We start from the raw sequence: 22,680 nt of genomic DNA on the forward strand, positions 1-22,680 counted from the left end.
GAAATCTGAATTTCTTCATATGAATCATAGTAATTTTTTTTTTCAGTGTGATAAAGAATTTAAATCCCCGAATGGCATCATAAATATAATTAACATCAGTTTCGATCTGTTTATTATTGAAACAGATTTTTTGTAACTGCATTAGTGTTGTAAAACGTTCTAAGCCAACGTGTTTTGTTAAAGGAATATTTATGATGTTAGATAAGCAATGATTAACCTGATTTATTGCATTCATGAAGTGAAAGAATTTACTATTGAGTAATGTCATTATTCAATTTATTTAATAATGTCATCACTCCGCCAGGAGTGACAGAATATCTTCATTCACTACTTCCTGTCGAACTTAAAGAATTTTATTTTTCCACTCTGTCTACTTTTACTACTATTGATGAATTTCAGTTGAAAATTTTGCGTGTTTCTTTCATTGTACTCCTTGTGAATTTAGTATTTATTTGGATATCGTGGGGAAAATATGGGGATAAAATTACTGAAAGATTTATGAAACCAGGTGTGTCTATTATTTCTTTATTTGTTGATGACTTTTTGGGGCCATTGCTTGATTTTTTTTATATTTTGTGTGTCATCTTGTAAGCTGAATTTTAAATCAAATAATTTCTATATTCCAATAACTAAATGTGAATCAGTATTATATAAAAAAAACTTGCAGAATCGTTCAAATTCTCGTAAGGAATGCTAGAATTTAAACTTAAATGCTTTTACATAAATAATAAAAGTTTGAAAATGTAATTTAGTATTTATTTTAGTATTTTTTTTTCAATACAATGCTATCGTCATCTATGTGATCATCAGCTCTGTAGAATATTTTTGGTTGATGATGTTGATGTATTTTCATTTTTTTTTTTCCAAATTGTAGAAATTAGTAGACCGTTCAAAAAGTCTTTTGATGTAAATTACAGGCATTAATTTTCCACTTGAATTATGAAAATCATTGATTACCCATCTATATTAAAGATGTAACAACTTAATATTTTATTCTTAATTTAAATTACATACAAATAATAGTTTAATTATTCAGTATAAAAGCTTTGTAACCTGGCAAAAAGAAACCAATAAAAACTAAACTTATAATAGTAAACTTAAAATAATTAGTAATTTAATTACTTATTAATGTAATTTTAATATCTTGGATATTTTTCAAAAAAATTTTCAGTTAATTCGAACAGAACTAAAAAAAATTATTATTTACTAACTGCCTTTAGTGGTCATTTAGTTTGCCAAGTTAATAGTTGTTAAAAAATTTCATTAAAAATAATATCTTTTGTAACATGATCATAATGGGTTCCATAGAAAAATATTTTTAATTTTGAAAATTTCATTATCATTTATTTTGTAGTATTTTAGAAGCTTTATTCCATTCTGTTCATTATGTAATACATCTGCCTAAATTCTGTCATCTCTTCTAAAATTTGGTTATTAATTTGAAATATTAGTAAACTTCAGCTAATCCAATTGCATTCTTGTTGAAACTAAGCAAATTCATCAAAAATTTAACGATAGAATGTAAAATTATTCAGCATTTAAAATCTGTAAGTGTAATATAAAATATGTTTCACATTTTACTTAAACCTCTCGCTGCGTAATTCTTTTATCAAAATAAGTTCTAAAATTGTGAAGTGTTTATTGCCAGACATCTTCAAGCTTTGAAAAGAGCAAACAAAATGCTGCAAAACATGCTTGTATATTTCATAGAATGACAACTAATGCTATCTATTAACCCAGATCAGAATGAAACCAGAAAAGCCAAAATGAAAACCATGAACAGGTTGGACAGCTAAACAGACAAAAAAAAGCATCCCCGCTGAAATTGCGAGCTGCACAAATTTCGCTACTTCTATGTTGCCCGTGTAAATTGCAGGATATGCAGTGGGAAGGTTAATTTCTCAAAGGATTAAGAAAAAACTATTTCATTCAACAAAAAAATTCAGTGTACTTAATTCAGTGTGTCAGTAATATGAAGAACAGCTTTTAATACAAAAAAATATGTTTTTTAAAAATAATATATCTTAATGCTCCCAGTTTGATTACAAAAAAATATGCTTAAGAATCAACAAAATTTAATTTTTGTAAATGACTGCTTATTTCTGAAGTTTGACCTTAATTATAAATATCACAAAAATATAAAACTTTTATTTATAGCTTACCTTAAATAAAAACTTATTCAGCATGGTAAAAAATAGGCTGCATCTCCATCAACAATAAAAGAAGAAAAAATCCAGAATAAAATATTTGCTGCAACAATGAAAATTATTTGAGTTTCATTACAACAATTAAATTTTTTGTTGTGATTTTTATACTTAATACATACTTAAAATGCTTTTAAAAATTTATTAAAAGTAAATAAAAAGTTGTGCTGCAGCAAAATTGGTATTGTTGAAAAAGATACGTCTTTTTTAATTTTCAGATTATATAAATATAATTTTTGGAATTAATAATTTCAGATGTTATAGTGAAAAAATTATAAAATTTTACTTTGTTTTAAAAATTAAAATTGTAATCAAATAAGCTAAAAAAATCACATTGATATACTCATTCTCACTTTTTAATGTGTGTGTGTGTGTGTCAAATTTGGTGGTTGTAGGTCTATCTGTTACATAGATTATTACACACACTTATGCACATTTTCATTTTTCTTATTAATAGTGAAATGCATATTTATTTTTAAAGCTTTTAATCCATTCAATAACATTTCTGATGTATAAGATATTATATATCTTTTTAATAGAAGTTTCATCATGACTCATAGTGTCTAATGACTGGCATTTTATAAATCATGTTACATTCCAGTTTCCACTTACTTTTGCTACATTGCTTTTATATGATTAAATTTCTACTTGTTGTTGTTGCATCATAATTGGTTGAAATAATCTTTGTTTGACATTTTTATAGTTCCCTTTAATTCTTCTACCTAAAATATCTTGAATTCTATATTTTATTCTTCAGGAAAATCTCTTATGTGTATAAGATGGGTACTGTATTCTAGAAGTATGATCACTGCTTCTGGACTGATTTCTTCTGTTCAGTACCACTAAAGTACTCTTGTATACATTGACCCGATGTTTATTAATTCTGACATAATTGATCAAAAATATTTCTGCTGATGTTGTGTAGCGAAGGGATTCTAACTTGGGCATCATCTTCATCATTCTGGTGCATTGTTTAGTTTAAATTTATGACTCATTTCCAAATAGCTCTCATGTTATTTAAAAATGGGCTTGAATTTTTTAATTGATGTAATTAAACTTTATGCATATATTAATGAAATTTGTTCTAAATACACACAAAAATAATTTTTCCAAAAATAAGTTTTTTGAATTGCTTATTAAATTTTCTTAGGATTTGCTGTTAGATATTTTTTTTTATATTTGTGTTTCATCTATTAACATATAATTCTTTATTGCAAATTTAATACAGTAAGAACTTCCAAGAATTTCTTCTGTACACTTAATTAAGTTTCTTTGAATACTTTCAGCATCCAGTAAAAGTCTTGAGGATTTAAAACGTGAAGCCACTGAGTTGAAACTACCAAAGGAACATACCCCAAGGATTTAATATTTATTGTTCAGTCAAAATGAGTGCAATTAGAGATTTTTTCAAGAAAAAGAAGGCTGATATAAAATTTCAAGCTGCAGGACCTGGGCATAGACTGACAGAAACTCCCAGTAAGCCAAAGAATAGTGGCTCCTCAGCTATTGTGAACCAGCCAAAACGGTATCAACCATCAGAAGGTGCACAACGTGCTGGTGCTGCAGCATTAGCTCGTATTGAACAGAAATCAACTAATGTTAATTGGTAAGTTGAATTTAGTTGTAGATAAAATACATATTGGTTGTACCAAATATATTGTTAACTAAAATTCAAATTTCTGAGAATCAAAAATAAATGTGTGTGTGTGTAATGCCCATATGGTGAAACAATCCAATAACAAAGAACTGTCCTTTATTCTTTGTGTTTTACACAAACACACAGAATACAAAACCTAGTGAGGTGAACCCAGGAATAGCACTTACAGTAAACAGCTACAACACACAAGCAGCAAATATGTAGTAAGTAGCACAAAGAATTCTGCAGAAGAGAGACTTCACAAAACTATTCATATATCTTAAACATTTGCTATTCTCCTCTATCTATTTGTTTGAACTGGATTCAGTTACCAATTCACTACTGATTCAGTGCTCAACTCAATACTGATTCAGCTTTGTCTCCTGTCTTTTTATTGCTTCCTTAATAGTCCAAAAAACGTTTTAGAAAAATCACCATAACTTGTATCCTAATGGATCTATCGCTAGTAGTCCTGCAGATTCTAGAATCTTTATTTTGTCACCAAGGCTGAAGGATTATTGATCCAGCATTCATTAACTATCTGTAAAACTGTCTTCATTACTATGAAACTAACTCCGCTGGGAAAGAGATTTGTTGGAATGTTAATGATACGTGGTAAAAATGAACATTTTTGCTCACATCACTGTATTGGCACGACACTGGGATTATTGCATCCAATTTGACTTCTGCAGTATTAATAAAGAACATTTTCTGGATACTTTTTTTTTTTTTCAGGATACTTAGCTATTAATGTAGTCTTAATGGATACAAAAGAAATTTCTTATCTTTTATGCAAAACATCACAGCTTGATATTTTCTGGCTTAATTGCAAAAGAACATACATTTTGCATATAATGATTTTCACTTTGTAGTATTTACAGAAAAGTATTTGTAGTATTTTAAGAAAAAATGACATCTTAAAAACATTCTCATGTTAATAAAAAGAAAATTTAAAATCTATTGTGGAATAAATAATATCAAATGAAGAACTTTATTATCATAACTTTAATATTGACCTAGGATGTAGTATCATGAAAAATTTGAAAACCATTTTAAACACCTTAAAGTTATGGATTTAAAAAAAAATCCTTAAAAGGGCTTAATTTTATCATTTAAGTGCTTCTTTTTTGTTCTCACAGACATTGAATAAGATAAATTGAAAGCATGGTCATAAATATTTACCGTCAGATGTAATAAGAAAGAAAGCTGACAAAGGAGAAGATTTTAGGGAAGGAGGTTCAAATAATTTAGGAAGGACATTCTAAAATAATGCATAATAAAATTTTTTTCTTCGTGTTTCATCTTTCTTCAACAGTGGGTATCTCGCTGTATTGAAATGGTTATTCTGAAGGGGCAGTGCAAAACATGAGCTACATCAAACTTAATGCAGTTCGAACAATGTTCAACCTTCTTTCATCCTCAATATTCTAGATAGTGAATAATTTATTTTAATTATATCTGAAAAATGTATGTTTAAACCTTTATGGGTTCTTAAAAGATACATGGATTGGCTCCAATTGATGAAAAATAAGAATTTGTAAGATGTAATTTGGTTCTCTAAAGAAATACATACATCAAATCATAAAACTAGCTGATTTTATTTTTATTACTGTAAAGCCTCTTTAGCACATAACACATTCAATCATGTTCTCCTTAATTTGTTATTTTCTGAGGATCCCTTGCAATAACATATAAAAAAGATTCTTCTGATATTGACATTTTTTTGCGTGCATGATTTTTTTTAGTCAGTTGCATAAAATCCAATGTGATCAAATTTTAATCTGAAATCCTAGATTTTTAATAATAGCAATTTTTTAAGCACAATTTTTAAATGTGCCAGTTCATATATATATATAGGGTTTGCTTGATTGACTCTTCAACCTATTCCACTGAAGTTAAGTTTAAAAAAATGATTAGCTTTTCAATAATAAAAAGTCTTGTATGAATAAATGTTTTTATAATTTTAATAATTTTTTAATTAATTTTGGACATTTTTTATAAAGTAATTTTTACACTGTTAACATCATTATAAAAAATATAAATAAATAATGCTTTGGACCACGAAAAAAATATTTTCTGAAACTCTTCTGCGATTTGTGTCACTGTTTGTTGCTTCTCCTTTACTTTGGTTATCTAAAATTTCTTTCCTAGCCCATTTTCTTCTTGTGCCTGGAAAATTTACATTATCTGTGATAGTAATAGAAAGATTTTCCAAATATCAACTCTCAAATCTGATACTCCACTATAATATGTTGTTGGATGTTCTGTTTTTAGAAGCTTCTGGAAAATACTGACCATCTGCATTCCATCAATAAAATCTTACCATTCCACAGGGTTTTTTAGAACAAAAACAGTAATTCATTGTCGGTATTTATGTTTGTAATTCTTATCCGATAAAGAAACCAGACTCAAAAGCTCATTAGTGGATACTAATTGAAGTGGGAAATATCACTTAAAGCAGTTGTAAATTATTCTGTAAAGAAAATCAATACTATGGACTTTCCCTTAGTCTATTCAGTAATCCATATGCACTTTATGCTATAGAATATGCCATGAGAAATACTAGCTAAGTTTTCAAAACTAGGAAGAAAAGGTAAATTGAAATTCTGAGAAAACATAGTACATTTTGTTCAAAAAGAAAAAAGCATAAAACTAACAAAGGTGATTTTGTATAAGCTGTGAATTTGCAGAAAATAATATGTTCATTTTAGCAGTTCCATCCCAAATAAATTAACATGACATTTTTTCAAACATACCTGAATTATAAAGATTTTTTTATGTGCTTTAGGAATATTTTTATTTTATTGTGTTATGAATAAAATCTACTATATTATGTACTTGCACTTTGAAAGTAAGGGGGGGGGGAAAAAAAGGAAGGAAGGAAGGAAGTTACTTAGTAAAAGAAGACATTAAAGAACTGTCATAAAAAGTTAGTAAAACAATGAAATTTTTTCACTGTTAGCTAAGTGCAACAACATTCAAAGAAAAATGGAAGAGAAAAACATTTGTTTGGTGTAGAATCTGAAATTGCCAATGAGAAATTTAAAACAATTGTATAATTATAATCACTTGTAATATGTCTCTCTATCCCTTTCTTATGTCTATGCTTATTATTTCTATTCTTGTAAATATTGTAATAATCTAGTTTGTTATAAAAAATTTTAAAAATAAATGTGTATGTATTAGTTCTTTGAATTTCATTTATCAAAACCAGATAATACCATCAGATTTTTATCATTCTAATTTTAAAGTAATATGCTTAAGAACATATAATTATTAAGGCATAAAATTATAATGATAAAAATCTGTCAGCTTTATCTGGTATGGATAAATTAAATTTTTTGTACAATATGGTTCTTTGGTTCCATATAATTATCTCTAATTAATTAAATAACCATAATTAATCTGGATATTTGTATTAGAGATTCCTCAATGTCTTTGTAATTATTAACTTATTTTTGGCCGTGTCCAATTTAATAATTATTTGAATCTACAAAGTTTGTAACATATATTAATTCAATTCAATTTGTTTGTAACTCAAATTTTTAGAATTTTCTTGCATTGTTTATTATTTTAAGATAATGTTTCCATTCTAAATAAGTGATAAAGCTTGTTTCAATCTATACTTATAATAAAGCTCAATGTGTGTGTGTGTGTTGGCGCTCTACAGGCCAGGTCATTTGACATACAGCTATCAAATTTGGTACATGTATAGCTTAGAGGTCGGGAATGTGCACTTGGGGTCCCTTTTTTTGAAATTTTAATTAGAATTTTAATTATTAATTAAAAACTACTTTCCCGCCAAAAAAATTTTCCATTTTCCCCACCGCCAACTTTTCCGCCAGAAAAAAATCTTCCATTTTCCCCACCGCCAAATGAGTAAAGCTTCAGTTTCTTTTTTCTCCCAACAGTAATGAGGCTAGGGTTAACATTTTTCGGCGGATTATTTTTAACGATTCCGTTTATTTTCTTAATGTTTTATGCATTTAAAATTAAACATTGTTAATTAATCCATGTTTCAGATTCATTCTGAAGTACTTTTGAATTAAAATAACACAGAATAAAGGAAATTAAAAATGTATAATCTGCATAGCGTTACCCCAACTGGCATAGAAAAATTCACGCATTTGCGTTACCTAACTGGCGAAGAAAATTCACGCATGCCCATTTTTCTGATTGTTGTCATGACAACCACTTTCAACGGATGATTTAAATTATTTTTAGGTTAGTTGCATGCTTTTGTAAGTAAATTGTATTTATGTTAGTTATATATTTTTTGTATATGCTTATAGTTTTAAGTATATCGTTTTTTAAGTAGTTTTTTTAACCTGTTTTCAATGATTTAAATTATTTTTAGGTTAGTTGCATGCTTTTGTAATTAAATTGTATTTATGTTAGTTATATATTTTTTTGTATATGCTTATAGTTTTAAGTACATCGTTTTTAAAGTAGTTTTTTTAAACCTGTTTTAGAACGATTATTTTAAACGATTCATTTTATTTTCTTAGTGTTTAATGCATTTAAAATGAAACACTGTTCATTAATCGATCTGTTCATGATGAATCTGAGAAAATTTTGTTGACAAATTCTTGAGATCTTGCATAAATTAAGAAAGATATTCTTTAGTGCCCATAAAGTTTAAACGCTCAGTGACTCTATTATCAGTAATCATATTATTAAAAAAAATGCTTCGTTTCAGTACAAAATATTATTATATTAATTGCAGATTAATCATTTACACTTTAATTTAAAGTATAAATTCTACGAGGGGTAACAGAAAATGAGAGAGATACATATCACGTTATGACTGAAGGCCTTTATAATATTATGAGTGAATTATATGACTATCAAAATGTGAAGTTTTAAAATATTTGGCTGAAGAATCTATTAAAGTTGGAATTGCATAAAATATTTAATTATTAAAATTTTAACGAACATTAAGATTGGCGAACCGGCTGGTCGCCAAAGGCGGCTAGTCTCTAAATAAAATTATAATTGTTTTTAGAATTTGTCTTATCATATTTAGATTAAAATATATAAAAATTTTTAATGCATATTTAAAATTTTAAAAAATATACTTATAAATTTTTCTATAAAAGTTATAAATATTATAAAACAGAAAAATCCTTTACTTAGATAATACGATGTTTTTGTATCAATGCATGTACAAATGTACTTAATTTTTTTTAAAAAGTGCATAATTTTTGCATTCATTTCCTATTATGCATCTTATTGATAGCAGATCACATTTAGAAGATTTGTTGGAATAACAAAATTAGATTGAATTTCATCACCATAGTATTACTATAAATTGTGTTTAAAATTAATTTTCAAAAATTTAAACTGACTAATACTTAGAAGAATCATTTTTATTTGAACACCTTGTCTCCAAGAAGTAACTAAACTCAAAATGCATACTAATCTAGATCTAAAAATTTGATGCTAAGTGCATAGTAAATACTAATTTTAGATTTTTGCAACCATTTTGATTGTTTAAAAATTGGTATATGTTCCAAATTAGAACAGAATAATGAACTAAAGTATATATTTTGTTAAAAGTGTTTCAGACAATTATTTCAATAATTTAAAAAAGTAGTTTGGTTCTGTTCTTATGTGATATTAAAAGCCTTCATTATCACCTGACAGTTATCTACTTTTTCTGTACTTGTATATTTATAATGAAGACTTCAGGAATTTATTCTGATTTTTTTTAAAAACAGAGAGGTATGATGATAATAGTAAAGAATTATTATCTATTAGGTTCGTCTTCCTATTCAAACATTTTATTTATCATTTTTTTTTTTTTTCATTTTAAAATATGCATAGTTTTTAGTGGCCAAAAAGTGATATTTCTATCTAGTTGTTCCATATATAGATATGTTTCAAATTTGTCAATAGAGCTAAAGTACTAAATTCAAATTAAATGAATGTTGCTCTTTTATCCTTTCAAGATTTTAAAATACAGCTAATTACATTATAAGATTTAAATTATTGTCATTTTATTGTGCATAATTTCTAAAATTAATGTTTTTTATATCTTAGAAAGTCCACTAGATCAATATTAAAACACTTTTTGTCAAGTAATGATAAAAATAATACTACAATAAATAAATAATGAAAACTTTGTAAGTTTCTATATTAATCTTACTCATGAAATTTAAAAAACAGAATATCATAGAATATTTTACCTTTAATGTTTAGATTGCTCTCGTAATAAAAATTATTAATGAAAAATTTATTAATTTTGATATTTATAAAGCTTATTAAAGTAATTTTAAGTACATAAAATTATTATAGATAAAATAAATTTTCTTAGAGCAGTGAAGGTATATTTCTAAAAGCGTCTTTGACTAGTTTTTATCTATGATACATTATTTTATAAAATTTATACATTATACAAAATTAGCCATATTTTAAATTTATAATTTGATGTTTACTTTGTTATAAATTACATTTGTACAAAATAGATATCAATATATAGATAATTATTTGCTCTTTAAGACAGTATACAAAACATTATTTGTGTGCTAATTATTTCAGAATTAATTGACAATAAGTTAAAGAAAAACTGAAGTTTTACATAACATTTGTGAATTAATTTTCTTAAGAAATAATTAATTTCGGAGATTGAAAATAGAATAGTGGTTCTATGAAAGAAGTCCAGAATGGCATATGCAAATTTCACGTCACTCTTCAGTTGAGATTTCTTGCAAGATTTCAAGGCAAAAAATCAAGAGTGTTTTTTGCCTTAAATTATAGATATAAATCTGTGAAAATGAATTACTTGTTTAGCAATTGAAAAAGAAATAGGTCCTTATACTTTCATTTGTAATTTGCAATAATGTCCATTATTATCTATTCTATTACTTAATTATTATTTTCATAAAGAGGATAATGTGCTTCATAGAGATAATATGGCAATATATTCCAGGTCTTCTCAAGCTGTTAAAGCTCAAGCTAAAAAGGAAATTGAATTGGAAAATGCTTTAAAAAATAAACCAACTGTTGCTGCTGCACCAAAGCAAAATGTGGTAATGGAATTTTATTTGTCATAAAAAAATTTTTTTGACTCCAGTAATACTTTGATTGGTGAATTCATTCACTTTATTTAAAAGTAATGATATATTTTTACTTATAAAATTAAGAATAAACAAAAATTTTTAGATAATTATGAATGTTTTTAGTTTTTAAGGAATAAAAAAGAGACTTTCGTTTTTTTTTTTGTTTTTTTTCCCCCTATTATACAAAGTGTTTAATGTAATTATGGTCCAATTGCAAATTTCTAAACCCCTAGAAATCGACATAATACTTCCAATATGAAAATTACTCTAAGAAGAATAAAAAACATTATTTTATGTTGTTTAAGTTAATATATGTGCTGATAAAAATTACAAAAATCTAAATTTTCATGCAATCCTATTTAATCATATTTAGTAAAATATTCTTAGCATACCCACATTAAAAAAAAAAAAAAAGCTTCTGCTTTTAAAACTAATCAAATTAAAGCTTTGAATATCATTACTTTAGATAATTTCAAGTGATTTCAGAGACTACTTTGAGAAGGCTCTCAAAGTAGTGCACAACATTTCCATAAAGTAACTATTGACTGATCCTAATGTAATGAATTCTGTAATGTAATTGCTCTGTGAAGAGTGGAACTTTTTTTTTTGTCTAAAAAATTAGTATGTTAGTAATATTTTACTAAATATGATTGATAAGTTCAAGAAACTATATAAAAAAAAATGTACCACATTTTTGTCAATAGTATACATAATAACTTAGAGAACTTAAAATATAATTCATTATAGCATTGAGAGCATTTTTTCATGTCAAAGATTATGCCTTTCCTTAAACATTTAGAAATTGGCTATTGATCCACAATTATAGTGAACATCATTTTTTTTTGACATAATGCTACTTTTTCATTTACATTTATGAAGTTTTTAATGCTACTTTTTCATTTTACTTCATATTTACTGAATTTTTATGTTAAAATTAGTAAAGTATTCCTGTTTTGTACTTTATCATTCAGTTTCATGTAAGGAAAAAAATTTCTGTAATTTTAACAGGTTGTTCAAGAGGCTTGTCCAACTTTAACAGTATCTGGTGTCTATTTCAAATGTCCTATGATTGGTCCAGAAATTCTGCCTAAGAAAGATATTAAAATGAAAATTAAGGAATTCCTGTATGAACAGTTAGAACAAGAAAAAGGGCTTACAGCTTGTTTAATAATCCATACTGTAAATGAAAATAAAGACAAAGTAAGTTGGTGACATTATTTCAATTTTTCCTACTTGGATTAATGATGTTTATTTAAAATCTGAGATTTAAATCTGTATATTTGTTGCCTTTAAAGTCATGAAATTTAGCAAAATTTAGTACTTCAGTAAATTTCATGGTGATTCATCGCATTACTAATTCTGAATTTTAAAAATTAATGTGGAAGAATTTTTATTTAATACTTTTTATTGCTTTTTGGCTGTTTGTTTGTTTGGTTGATTGCATATATTTATTTGTAATATTGCTTCTGATTATTTTAAAGAGAAAACGGCATTTCACCATCAAATTGAATTAACAATTTTTGTCTTAATGAAATTTATTTTGCATGTCTAACATAATTTATTTAATTTTGATAATTTTTTTAAACAATGATTTGCTTTCTCAAAGAATATTAGAATTTAAATTGGATTTATCACATTCTAATTTCCTTTCTATTTTTCAGACATTCCTATATTCTAATTTCCTAACTTAACTCCAACATTTATCCCTAATTTAAAACAAAAACAGAAAATTAATTAAAAATAACTTTTTAATTATTTGTTTACCAGGAGTATAAATACTTTCTTTTGGGATCCTTAAATGAAAGATGTTTTATTTTTCACTACAAGGTGTCAGATCAGGATTAAATTTCCAATAATCATTTAAAATAATAAGGAAACCAAAAGAACAAATAAACCAGCCCCAACTACTGGTTCAGTTTCATTAATTTTTTTTTTTTTTTTTCGTTTGAAAGCTCATGATTTCAAAGTATGTCATCAATATTCTCTACCCTTTCCCAAGAAATTTCAAAAACTCTATTTCATTGTATATTGTGCATTGGAAAAAACTGCAATTAGCAAAAACTAAGTTCCCTTGCCATAAGTACTCTGCTATTTTGAAAAATTTTATTTCGTATAAAAGCTTATGATGCATTATTCGTGGATGCTTTAGCATTGTGCTAAAACTTCAAGGGATATGTCAAAATAAACTTTTAGCCAAATCATCACCTTAACAATTGGTCCAATTTTGCCGATCTATATATTTAAAATAATTTGAAAAATCAAACGGACTAATCATTGGTGCTGTTTCATTAATTTTTATTTCATTTGAAAATTCATGAGACTTAGCTAAATCAGCAGTTGCACTTTTCCCCACTTTTGAAATAAACTTGTAAATTCTTTAGGAAGAAATTCACAATCCAGTCTCAACACAAACAAATACTACAAATTTTTATTTCATTTAAATATTCATAGTATTAACATACATCATAAATCATTGTCTGTCCTACTTCACCCTTCATTTTCTTGAGAAATAAATCTTGGAGCAATCCCCAGCTTCAGCAACTAAAGCAATTTTGCCACTTTGCATGCATAGTAAACTAGTAAGGATATTGTACATTCATTTATATAATGTTCATTCATTTATATAATTTATATATGTTATTCATTCTAATATAATTTAAAATAGTATTTTCATTTTGCGTGATAAGATTCAGTTAATCAAAGTGATATTCCAAATAATATATGATAGATCAATTGGCTTTAATGGTAGATAGGGGAAATTAATTTTTCGCATTTGAAATATAATAGCTTTATTTTTGACAAGAGCTTTATTTTCTTTAATCTCTTTTTCTTTTTCCAAAATCTTAATTTTTAAGTATTTGTCCTGATTTCTATTGTCTGTAGTTCAGTATATATCACCGTTATGAAGAAAAATATAAAATATCAAAACTTTTTTTTAATTTTGATTTTGTTGCCTTTCATCATGTTAAAAGTATTACTGCAATTACTGCTAATATTTGAATAATGTCTATAAAAATAATTTGAATAAAATCAAAATAATTGAATAATATTTTAAATACAGAAGTAGTAAAATATGCCAAATGTTAATTCTCAAAATTATACATCTTTGTATTTCAATTTATCAGCAATTTTCAATTATGATAAATTAACAAACTCCTGTAAAATCTTTTAAGTTATTTGTTCATGACTTTAATGGCAACAAACCTTCTGAAAAAGTCAAATCCAATTATGGGCTACAAAAAAAAAAAAATGAATATATAGATATAAAACTTCATATTATTTGTTTGTCTATTTACCAGTTCCTTCAAAAGATTTAAGTTGACAATGCCTTGAGGATCATGTCTCTGATGCCTGTAATTATATATTATATTATATGTGATATTTTAATAATATGAAGCAATTTTTACTTTAAATATAGTTTCACAACACAAAACATCAGTTGCTGGCATTTAAAATAAAATTCTGATACTTTAAAAATTTTTTAGGTGATTTTTAAGACTATTTAATTTTGCACAATGATACACTTGAACTTTCATTTTATTGTCAAACTTGAGTGATCACTAACTGTAATTATTATTTTTGTAATGTATTAAATAAAAATTATCTCCAACTAATAAATAATTGTTTAAGTAAATTGTAGCTATTTTAATAAAGTCATGGAATTTTTTTTTTTTTTTTTTTGTTATTTATTGATTGTTTAATAAAAATGTTTACTTTTTCTTATAGATTCGAATAGGAATTGAAACACTTGTTAGATATCTTACCAATATTTTAGACAATCCTGAGGAGGAAAAGTACCATAAAATTCGTTTGAATAACAAAGTTTTCCAGGAAAGAATTATAGGCCTAGAAGGGGCCTTTGAATTCCTAGAAGCTGCAGGATTTACCAAACAAATGATTGGAGAAGAAGAGTATTTGGTTTTTGTTGGTGTTACCGATGAAAGTTTTGAAAATTTACAAATGCTTAAAGAAGCTCTTTTAAGTGCAGAACCAATACTTCCCATGTTAGATAGGAATCTAAAAGTATTAAGACCTGCTCAAGCTGCTGCCCAAATAAATTTACCTGATGATTTTTTTTATTTGTCTGCTGAAGAAGTGAAAAGAGAACAAAGTGAAAAGTAAGATACATGTTTTAATTTTTAAAAAAATGTATATTTTCTTTTGGTTGATATTGATTATATATCAATAGATTTCATATTTCTACTTATAGTATATATATTGTACCAATAGACCATTGAGATTTAACTCCTCGTATTCACTTACCTGATTTATTTCTTATTACCTAGTAGATTGTATTTTTATCTTTTCATATAATACATGCAATAAGTGCATTGTTTGCTAACTTGTCCTTTTGGCAACCAGCTGATTCGCATAAGAGAAATTTCAGTTAACAAATAGGGAAGTATTTATTTATTTAATTTCAAATTTTGATCGATGTTAGCTCATATTATTTTAGAAGTTTTATACTTCTTTTGATTATTGTGCTAAGTACCGGTATAGTTACATCTCTTTAGAAGAAATAGAACTCTTAAATTTGAACTGGTATCTGAAGCTGTAATTCGGATTAAATTTCAGCTAACATAATTTGCTTGCTAAATCAAAACATGCTCATAGAATATATAGGACAAATTAGTGAAATTATTTTGTGTCAGATTTTTTCTCTATCTTTGTAATTCTGAATATATTTAATAATTTTAATACTTTAAATTATTCACTCCAGCTACAAGGCATCTCATAATATGCATTTGTACACAAACTAACAGCTACAAGATATCATTTAGCTAGTAATTTTTAGGTTTCTCTTAAAATAAAATTTAAATTTGATTAGCAGTAAATGGGTTAATAAAATTTCTTCATACTTATTTAAAAAAAAGCTATTGCACTAGACTGAGAAGAGCAAGGTTTCAAATTTAGAATGTTTTATTTTAGAAATGAAATATTAAATAGAAAATTGTATAACAATTAAATTTGTATAATTGAAATATAATTTTGTGAATTTCCATGTAATGTAAAAGTCATTTTGTGTTATACTTTCAATAATTACTAAAGAAAAAATTTGCAAAAACGTTAGCTTGACTTTTAATCAATTTTTTAAAATTATTCAACACGTTCGTACATTTCTACTTTCCAGTATGTATTTCTGTTGAATTTCATAGTTCCAGGTCAAACATAGGCTAAGCCAAACCAAGGCTAGCACCTATTCCATTTTATAATTGGTAGAGATAAGGAAATATAAAAATAGGTAGTTCCACAAGTTCCCTAAAGAAACCACTAATCTTAGCTTCCAATTGCATAAATAGAATAGGAAAATGCTTTTATGGGGAAAATCCCAGACATTTCTGGGATTCTGTTTAAACCATAATATAAAAGAAGAGTTTATATAATTTAAAATTATTTATTTATTTACTTTTCAAATGGTATGAAGAATTTTTATCGTATCTGGCTATCTGCATTATTTATTTATACTTTTCAATTAAACTAAAGCAATAATTCTTTATAAATGAAGCAGAATACAGTTTTGTAAAATTTAAGAATTCTTCAACTTAGAACAATAAATTTAATTAGATGTTTTTATGTTAACTTTTTTTACAAAAATTTTATCTGATTTTTTTCTTTCTCCAGTTTTTTTTTATTTGAAATTTTGATATACTTGAGAACTGTTTTTTCCAATGAGCTTTTGCAAATGTAAACTAAACTATCCAACTCGATTTTTAGAAAATTATTCATAATAAAATGTTGAATAAATTATTTTGATGGAGTACTGAAAATGAGCTTATGCTACCATCTTCCTACATGTGTATAACACAAGGTGAAGTATGCTGTCATTGATTAGGAACTACAACTACACTAAAAAATTAAAAACTGTCAATTTAAATTTAATAAGTCTGCTATTTCACATTAATGTAATCTTTATCAATGAATATCAACATAAGTTAATATAATTTTTGTGACATTTAATCAACCTTTTATATTAAGGTTTTGTGAAAAATGTGCATGTATTTACACCATACAGTGTGTAAGATTTTATGTACCTGTAATTAACTTAAACATTCTAAATAAGCATACAGTATTTTTGTAAAATTTTCTTTAAATATTTGTAAAATTTATCTTAAGATATTTGCAATATTTTTTAGATTTATTATAAATTTTTATTTTATACAAAAGAACACATAAAAACTTTACTTAATAATTTTTTAATTACTGATGTGGTAGAAAGTGAGGATTTATAGAACTTTCTTTGCTGCATTGAACTGGATGATTGAAAGTAGAGCTATTTTAAATCATCCGAGAACCCTGAGTATGGTAATTTCATGTCTCATTGGAATGGTAACTAGGATTTTGAGACTCGTGGCCCCTTGAAAATCCCTATTTGATATGATAGATAAGGAGCAAAAACATAAAAAAAGTAACATTCACTGGTTAATGTCTTACTTAATGCAAATCTTTTTAAAATAAATGTTTCCAAGCCAGTTCTCACCATCTCTGATCATATACCTGATTAATTTTAACTGTTATATAAATTTTTAAAAAAATATTCGTTCATTGGGCCTTAGCAAAATTTTTTGCAATCCGTATACTTGTTTATGCAACATTACAAAATGGATGAATGTCTATTTACAAGATCTAATCATATTTTTACTTTTAATATGTTTAAAATTATAACTAATTAAATTAGATAGATGGTGGCTAGAAGTCTTATCTAGTTGTTTTTGTTTTATTTCTCTTGTGTTTCAGTTCTGTCTAATATTTTTGAACATAATAAATAATGGAAGAAATTGTGCATTTCATTTTGAAAATGAAATATTTTTAAATATATGTTCTTAACTGTGATATTTTCTTTCCTCTATAGAAATTTAAAGTGGAAAAAATTGTGTATTAGTAAAAGATTAATTTTTATTAAGTAGAAATAAAAAATCTGAATAATAAAAATTTGCATAGTTTTATAATGAGCAAAAAGAAAAAGAAATATCATTGAATGAACTACAGTAGACTCCCGATTATCCGCGGGCGGGTTATCCGCGGTGCGGATTATCCGCGCCTGCCGCACAAAGTTTTTTTTTTTTTTTTTTTGACTGATTTTTTTCAAAAAGGTGCAGTTTTACAGTTATGCTTTTGTAATTACATAATATATTACAGTATTAAAACAGTACATATGTATTAATTTTTCTGTGTATCCTTGACGCCTCTCGTAAATACTAAGCACTTTTCTGTTTTCATTAACAAAATGCATTTTAGGTTAGTTTTGAGTGATGTACTAAAATATTAAGAGTTAGTTAAACATTTCCTGCTGTTTATTTTACGTTTTATTGTACATAAAACGATTTTTTAAAGTTGGAATGACTGTTTTCTTTTTTGCTATACCCGTTTTTAGCTTTTTTCGGATTATCCGCGATTTTTGTTATCCGCGGCGGCCGCGCCACCCAATTCCGCGGATAATCGGGAGTGTACTGTACATCACTTTCTTACAACAATGGTAATCTTTAGGCAGTTAGCTGATATTTTTTGACTTATAATTTATATTTCTGTTTTGTGTAGATCAGAGACTGTTGAACTTATGACACAACTAAGGACTAGAGAAATGAGAGAAAGGGATGCAATAAAGGAACTCCATGTATACAAATATACTCTTATTAGAATAAGATTCCCTGATGGTATTATTTTGCAAGTAAGTATTCTAATTTTTATACACTTTTGCTTAACATGCCTTATCTAATTTTTGTGAAGTTGGAATATTTTAATTAACTTTAAAACTTGTGTTAGTTTTGAAATTTTTTTCTCTTGTGTGTTCTTAGTGACAATTCAGTATTTTAATATTTTTTTACTATTAGTCAATTTATTAATTTAAATAAATTTTAATTCCATAGTAGGTAATAAATTTCAAAATATATCTAAACACTTTTTAGATTTTGCATTACCAGTTGTGTTAGTTTTGAAATGTTCTACTCTTGCATGTTCTTAATGAGAATTCAGTATTTTGATATTTTTAATCATCAGTCAATTGATTAATTTAATTAAATTTTAATTTCATAATAGTGGTTCTACCTGTTAATAAATTTGAAAACATATATAAACATTTTCTAGATTACACATATTTATAATATTTTATTATATATATTTATAATAATGAATTGTTGATAAAAGACAATAATTTAGAAAATATTTCTTTTTACTTTTTGGTGTACTAATAAAATATGGTTTCTAAAATTGTTTTTATTAATTTTTTTCAAAAGTCTTGACTATATATATCATTTTTTTATTATTATTTTGAATACATTTATAAAATTAGATGTCTGAAATTTTTAAGTAATTAAAATATCCTCCCTCTGCAAATCATGTTTAGGAGGAGGGGAAAGTGTAATATAAAATAACAAGTCAAGGCTCAGCATTGTTAATGATTTATCTGTTTACTTTTTCCCTGTCTTTATAACTGTATTTTAGATAGAACAATCATGAAAGTTTATACCTCTGTGAGTTTAGTAAAAAAACAATGTTCTTTATTCTTTTTTATAAATTATTGGTTCTGCCTTAATCCTGAAAACAATTTTTAATTTAAAAAACATTAAATTATTTTGGCTCATAAATTCTTTTTTTACTTGTTCCAATATTGTCGACTGATTAATGTATATGCTCCCAAAAAACAAATCCATCGATTTTCCCCTTCCACAGATTGCATTACTCGTAATTTGTAGTTCCTGAATGTAACTGAATAGAAAATTTTGCTATCTTTATTTATTAGAAGGATTAGGTAACTCCTTAACTAATGCTGTGTAATAAAAGAGTACTGAAAATTGTTTATTATAACTTTGTTGCTATTCATAGATCTTGTATTAAATCTTGTATTTAAATTGATTATTCAGGCTTATTTAATCAAAATCCTTCTTGTCTTAGCAGCAAGTGCAAGAGCAAAGTGCAGCGATCTATCAATTTGAAACAAGATAATGTTTAAATTAAAAGTGATGATTATTCTGTTTAAATTAGTAATATTTAAGTAGTAGTTCCATCTGTGGAGCAAAATATTAAATTTTAATTTGTATTTATGAAGGATAATACAATTTGGGAATACTCTAATATTGAATAAATTTTGGAAATGATGATAACAAACACATTTATGTCAGAATTAAAGTAAGGGTATAATATATTTCATGAAAGTGTGATAGGTTTTAATTTCTCTTTTTATAAATATATGCATTTTTTTAATAAATAAGAACCTTTTGATTTTTTGTGGTAAAAATTATTAGAATTGCTTTCATATCTATCTAATGTATTAGCTATTGAAATACTTCATTAATGCTTATTTCATGCCTAGTGTACTCATAATCAATTAATTTGCAGGGAACTTTCTATGTTCATGAAAGATTATCTGCTGTGAAGCAGTTCATTGCTGAAAATTTATGTAATCCTGAACAAGAATTTCATCTTTTACTGCCTGGTGGTTCAAAGTTAACTGAAGACAGCAATTCTTTAATGGAATTAAAGCTGGTTCCTGCTGTGTTGTTAAATTTCTTATGGACTGATGGTCCTTCTAACTCAAACTCTAGCTTTTTAAAACCTGATATAATGGCACTCCTTGAAGATCTGTGAGGAAAAAAAAATTGAAATATATTGTTTTCCCAGTATTGTATTTGCTGTTTGCATCTTTTCATTTTCTGTTCTTTATAGTTATATAAAAATAATACCTTTAATCTGAAAGTTATCCTTTGAATGTAATAAATATTTTCAGAATTATTTAAAGTTTCAGAGTTATTTATCTCATCTGTATAAGCAGATGAGATTTAGTTAAACTGCCTTATACTGAAAAGTAATAATTTTAATAGCATTTAAGATATACATATATATTTAATTTTTTCTAATTATTTATTTGAAGTTTGGCATATGAATATGTACATGTGTAATTTAAAATTTTCACATATCTTATAATATTCATGTACAATAAAAAATTTCTATCAAAATTAAATGTATGATTTATTATGGCTGAATCCACAACATTGTTACCGTGACACACACACAAATCAACTTCTTTTCATTTCAGGAACCCAGACTATTCTCTTTTAGTCGATTTTATTTTATAGATGGAAAGGATGGAGTAACAGAAAGAACTCATTTCCAGAAACCTTTATTAGGTGGTCTTGGTCTTTGTTCTATTAGATGTTTGTTTTTTTCCTTTTAATTCTTTTATATATATATATACTTGGCATTTTAAATTGCACTATTTTAATTCGAAGTTTAAATATTTATTATTCATTTGACTAGCTCGATTTTAAAGATTATCCAAGGTTGCCATGCCATCTGATTCTGTTGTTAATCCAAGTGTACTGTATTGCTAATAGAATATAAACATGTATTGACACTCCTACTGATGTATTAAAATGTAGAGTATTCCCATATATGAGAAATAGACAATATTGCTTATTTATTTTTCCTTTAACAGTCTTGGAAATCCTGTAAAAAGTATCGTTTCTGAACTTTAACTGTGTGTGTGTGTGTGATTATTAAATTTTAGAAATTAATAATTTTTAATAATAATTAAATAAAAATTAATAAATTTTATTTAAATTAATTATTCAATTTATGAGCAAACATGAATAAGAATACAAAGACACATTAGAATTCTAAAAAAACTTAGCGTTTATAGTGGAGTTCCACTAGATATGAAACACAAAAATGCATCTCCACATCTAATTTTGAAAGTCTTTTTAATTGAAATAAAATTAATTAATTCAGGAAAAAATTTTAAAAAGAATTTATTTAAAGGAACATTTACTCGAGACATTATGAAGAAGTGGGGGAATTCAGAGTGATTTAACCCTTTAAAGGGCCATTTTTTTCTAGTCATATTATGTTAAAATATTTGTAGGCTTGAAATTAGAATAAGTAAAGGGATTCATTTAGCTTATTAGACAAATTTGATTAATTAATTAATTTGGTTAATTAATATTTAAGTAACAAATCAAGACACATCATTTTGTCTGAGATAAAGAACTGAAGCATCTAAGTTTCTGACTTACTAAAAAAAATTGACAGAACTTATGCCAACCTACATAATTTCATACAAAGATTGATAAAGTTGGTGGGAAGCATACTTCCCACGGCCCTAGAAAGGGTTAATTTAGAAATTTCAAGAAAATTTTTTATGTTGTGTGAAAGCAGAGATTCTTTTGGATGATTCTGTACCAAATGATAAAAACAAGTGGAAATTTAGAAAACAAATAAACTGGATAGAAAAATTTTAGAATTGTTCAAAATAATTTATTGTAGAGTACTTATCAAAATGCAGATTATGCTGAATGAAGCAGTTTTAAAGCTTATCTAAACGGGTGCAGTTACGAGGGAAAACTGAATCCAGAATCGCGCCGAGTATGCTCCAATCAAAGCGTCTTTTAATGTCTGGGAAATTTTAGAAAACTTGATTAAGTATAGCTCTGGATCTCCTACATAACTTGAAAGAGACAGATCGTTATCTGGTAAGGTGAAAAAAATCGTTGCAAATATGACGCTATTTTTTAATTATTTCCATAGTCACCAAAGCAGGTTAACTTTTGAGATTTTTGTGAACGATTTTCCGTAGCCTGACCTGCCATTCGTCGATTGGACCGATTTTTTCGAATCAAAAGATGAATTTATTCAAAATAAATTCATCTTTGCATCATCAAAAGATGATTCCTGCATCATTAAAAGATGAATTTATTCAAAATAAAATCAAATATTCATTTATTTTTAGATTATTAAATTTAGGATTTTTGCATAAAGCACATCGTTTAGTCAACTCTTACAACGACCA

General features: G+C 26.1%; 1 protein-coding gene across 2 annotated transcripts; it reads left to right on the forward strand.

Annotated features, from left to right (window-relative positions):
• Positions 1–97: 97 nt before the first annotated feature.
• Positions 98–20,757, forward strand: LOC129966021 (UBX domain-containing protein 6-like). Of its 2 annotated transcripts, none has more exons than XM_056080403.1 (7): positions 98–508; positions 3,491–3,810; positions 10,772–10,871; positions 11,910–12,101; positions 14,628–15,019; positions 18,438–18,567; positions 20,235–20,755. In XM_056080403.1, exons 2-7 carry the CDS (start codon positions 3,590–3,592, stop codon positions 20,481–20,483), a joined length of 1,284 nt encoding a protein of 427 aa, XP_055936378.1. In that variant the 5' UTR covers positions 98–508; positions 3,491–3,589; the 3' UTR covers positions 20,484–20,755. The 2 variants fall into 2 exon arrangements, with proteins under 2 accessions (XP_055936378.1, XP_055936456.1); XM_056080481.1 differs by having other exon boundaries at positions 99–258; positions 20,235–20,757.
• The last annotated feature ends 1,923 nt before the right edge of the window (positions 20,758–22,680 follow it).

Source organism: Argiope bruennichi, chromosome 1 (genome assembly GCF_947563725.1).
Source record: "Argiope bruennichi chromosome 1, qqArgBrue1.1, whole genome shotgun sequence".
NCBI lineage: Eukaryota > Metazoa > Arthropoda > Arachnida > Araneae > Araneidae > Argiope > Argiope bruennichi.